The sequence below is a fragment of the Miscanthus floridulus genome, chromosome 19 (genome assembly GCF_019320115.1).
Source record: "Miscanthus floridulus cultivar M001 chromosome 19, ASM1932011v1, whole genome shotgun sequence".
NCBI classification, from domain to species: Eukaryota; Viridiplantae; Streptophyta; class Magnoliopsida; order Poales; family Poaceae; genus Miscanthus; species Miscanthus floridulus.
The window spans coordinates 55,550,513-55,554,661 of NC_089598.1; the positions used below are offsets into that span (position 1 = coordinate 55,550,513).

Consider the following 4,149-nt stretch of genomic DNA (forward strand, 5'->3'; position numbering starts at 1 on the left):
AGGGATGATGCTAAGGAATACCAACAAGCACTTCTGGCGTTGGTGCTAGGGATACAAACCTAGTAGCTATGCTAAGAAGGGTTAACAAGCATTTCTAGCGCCATTGTCGAGGATGAATTCTATCTCCATACTTGGTGATTGCGTTTAGAAATGCCAACAAGCATTTCTGATGTCGTTGCCAGGAAAGGCATATTGATTAAAGAATCTAGTAGGACATGTTCATGATAATATGAATGTAAGGTAGCCATTGTTTATGTAGGCTAACTTTGCTTGTTTGCTCTTGTTGTGGATGAAAACAGGATAGTGTATGACTGGTTACAAACTGCCGAAAAACTACATCAAAAATCTGGAGGCACTCCTAAGGAAGAAACGGTCTCGTGTCGCTTCTTTTGCTACTCTTTTGATAGTCGAACCAGTCACCCCCGCACCATCCGTTACTCCAATCATGGCCAAGACCCTCCGTGACTACTCCACCCCCATTGTTGCCAACGTGCCCATTGGGCCCGCTATCAACCTTGGGGATGGGAACTTCGAGCTCCATACCGGCCTCATCACGATGGTGAAGGCAAACCAATTCCATGGTTTGCCAAGCGAGGACGCAAACGCGCATCTCCAACACTTCCTCAAATTGTGTGACATGATCGTCATCAAGGACGTCGGACCTGATAGCATCAGGCTCCGCTTGTTTCCCTTCTCCCTCTCGGGGAAGGTGAAGCAGTGGTTTTACAAGGAAAAGGAAGCTGTCAAGATGTGGGACAAATGTTCTATGGCATTCCTTGCCAAGTTCTTCCCCATGGGCAAACCCAATGCCCTGAGGGGATGAATTTCGAACTTCTAGCAAAGCTCCATGGAGACCATTCCCAAGGCATGGGAGAGGCTGTAGGACTACATCCAAGCATGCCTGCACCACAGGATTGAAAACTAGTTAGTGCTCCAAAATTTTTATAATGGATTAATACCCATGTCTAGGGGCCACCTCGACGCTGCTGCTGGAGGCGCCTTCCTTTCCCTCACCATTGATGGAGCCACGTCTCTCATCAATTAAATGGTGTCGAATGAAAGCTAGGGGAAGAAAAGAAAACACAAAAAGGAATGCATACCTTGAAGGAGACGGATATGCTGTTTGGCGAAACCCGTTGCTGATGAAGGTAGCTTCTTCGTGGGTTTCTGGGTAATGATTCCCCGAATGGCAAACATTCCCATAGACCTCACATGTCATGTGTGAGTCCATGGCCTGGACGATGCCCATCATGGCGTCTTTCTCTAGGGCCCGTTGCTCTAGTCTTTTCATCAATAAATCTATTTTTGTGGTAATAATGGGTGGAACAACAAATCCTGCCTGCAAGGTAATTCGAACTAAAACTCAAATTACAATTCGAATCAACCTTCTTTTAAATAATTGGTTTTAGGCCAAGTCAAAATTAATGAAAATATCACTAAAAGTCGATGTATAATGATAAAATGTTAGAGAACATCAATTCTCAAATAGAAAGTTTATCTGCCATAGTGAAAAATCAATTAAGTTTTAACAAAATGATAGAAACTTAAATTTCACAAATAGCTGCCGCTATCCCTGTCGATCATTCGGGGAAAGTCCCGGGGCAACCCAAGAATTCCCTTGAAAATATTAATGCTGTTGCAGATCAATGAAGGAGGAGAGGTCTTGTCTGATGGACCAAAAACATCGAACCCTTGCCTCAGGTAAATTGGTAGTTATATTTAAAATTAAAAATATTCAAAATAAATATTTCTAGGATTTAAAATTTTGAATTTTTATGTCAAAATAAAAATCTTCATAAAATCCTCCAAAAATCATTTTCTGAATAAAAATAATTTATTATTTCTAGTTATCATTTTGGCAATAATTATAAAAATTAAAAATAAAATAAAATATTGTTGGAAAATCAAAATCGAGCATGCCATTAGGGATATGGACGAAACCCCAATGGTCATAGGTTTGAATTGGCCGTTGGCCACTACCTACCAAAGGGGAGGCCAGGTGGGCCTAGCACAGGGTCAGGCGACCCAATGGGTCAGCCATGTAGTAGAATCATCTAGTTTATAAAAGCACAAGTGCAATAGCGGCTCGCAAGCAGTCGCACTATCATACTTGAGCCTATATAAACCTGGTAGTCCATCGAGTACCATGAAGGGTCTCGATTTAACCAACATACAACCAAGATCGTACATGATTCAGCATACATGTTACATAGTACATAAAGTTCACAAATACAATTCCATACACCAGAGTATGATTAAAAGTTATTATAAACCAAGTTCAAATAAAATAGTAGTGAAAGCAAATAAGTTTGAAACCAACATCTGTCATCATTGTTCAAATACGGTGCCAGCTCATGATTACAATTCCACAAAAGCATAAGAGAGGGATTATCATGAGATGCCTGGCCTAGGGCCCTACTCCTCATCCACAGCAGGACAGAAGCAGTTCTTACAGTAGCCATGATACATCGTATTATCTGCAACAATGTGAAATAAACCCTGAGTACAAGGTACTTAGCTAGACTTACCCATCATAAACCAAAAATAAAGGGACTCCAAGGATCATGCAAGGCTTTATAAGTGGAGCAAGCTTGACAACATTTTGCATAAAAAGCTTACCAATTCAAGTATATAGTTATAATTCGGTCATCAAGTTAATTATAGCTATTCATCTCTAGATTAGCAACTAACCTATGGTATATCATTTAGTAGCATAACAATAATAACCATAGCCAATGTAGTAATTCCATGTTCATCATAACCATCATATTCCATAATCCAATTACTACGATGTTGGGGCTAGTCAAGTTTCTCACTGTTTGGAAGAGACAACGATTCGAATCGATTTCAACCAGCTGGGAATTTATTCCTAACACAAACCCAGGCAGACTAGATCAACGATCACCTTAGGTCACCTTTGGTACAACTCAGGTCCATATTTCACAGGTTCGATCAACGCTGCATAATCAGGGATGACTAGCTACCAGGACGTTCAAGCCCGGCCTACCCTTGGGCTCATGTCTGGCTCCCTGCACATCTTTACTACCATCTAGAGTGCGCACTCTTATAGAACAGGGCCCAGCCTGAGTTGAGCTACTCGGCTTCATGGTTAGAATGAGTTATCTGGCCAGCTAAGTGAGAGGCATGCATTCATTCTCGACAAAAGTGCCAACAATGTTACGGTCCTTAATCGGCACAGATGGAATCACATGAGTCAACCTACGCATAGACTTTGCCTAGCCTCTAGTTACATTATCCCATTGTTCTTTTCCATAATAGCAAATATAGCCAACCGTGCTCTGGTATCCACTGATATCTCGCAGGTGATAGGAAATCACCTGACTTCTACCGCTCTAAGCATGGCTAAGCATATATTTGATCCTGGACCTACATAGGGTTAAAGGTATATGTATCTAGACAAGGTAGTTCTATGCGTCAAGTGTTTCCAATCAACTCTTATAACCTAATGCATCAAACATAAAAGGACTCAAGTGATATTTTGTAAAATATGGGAGGTTTAAAATACTCTGGGGCTTGCCTTTGAGAAAAGAAGTTGGCCGATGATCAGGGCACTCAGGTAGCTCCTCTAGAGTTTGTTCCTCACCTTCTAGAGCTACGGGTTAGGGTGCCTCCTATTGTTCCACCGCTTCTTCATCAAACTCTAGTGAGTGATCCCTTCGAATGATCCTATATGCATGAGCATGAATAAGATATCATGGATGCATATATATATAATGACATGTACGATATGATATGATGCGATGAAATGCATCTTCACAAGTGTTCTCAATAGCCTTGCATTAAGGTGATACCAAAATAAATTTTCTTTTACTGAGTAGGTGCATATCTCTTATCTAGTAATTAAATAATATGGTTGTGGACTACAAGACAATAGCCACTAGTTTTGACCATAACTATAGTTATGCATATCTAAATAATATGGTTGTGGAATTTATGGAAAGCTTATGAATTTTCCTAGAACTTTGTTTTAATCATCTTAAGGTAATTCAGCAGTTATCTAGGTCAAACAATTCAATCTTTTAGATCTGTCCAAAGAATAAGTCATTTCTGATATAAGACTTCTAAAAGTTATAATTCTTAAACCATTAGGCCTATGACTATAAAAATTTAACACACGATAGATAAGTA

The 4,149-nt window shown here is 40.2% G+C and overlaps 1 protein-coding gene across 1 annotated transcript; it reads left to right on the forward strand.

Moving 5' to 3' along the window:
• The first annotated feature begins 445 nt into the window (after nucleotides 1-445).
• LOC136526061 (uncharacterized) lies at nucleotides 446-823 on the forward strand. Its single transcript, XM_066518846.1, has one exon. It carries the CDS (start codon nucleotides 446-448, stop codon nucleotides 821-823), a length of 378 nt encoding a protein of 125 aa, XP_066374943.1.
• Nucleotides 824-4,149: the final 3,326 nt, after the last annotated feature.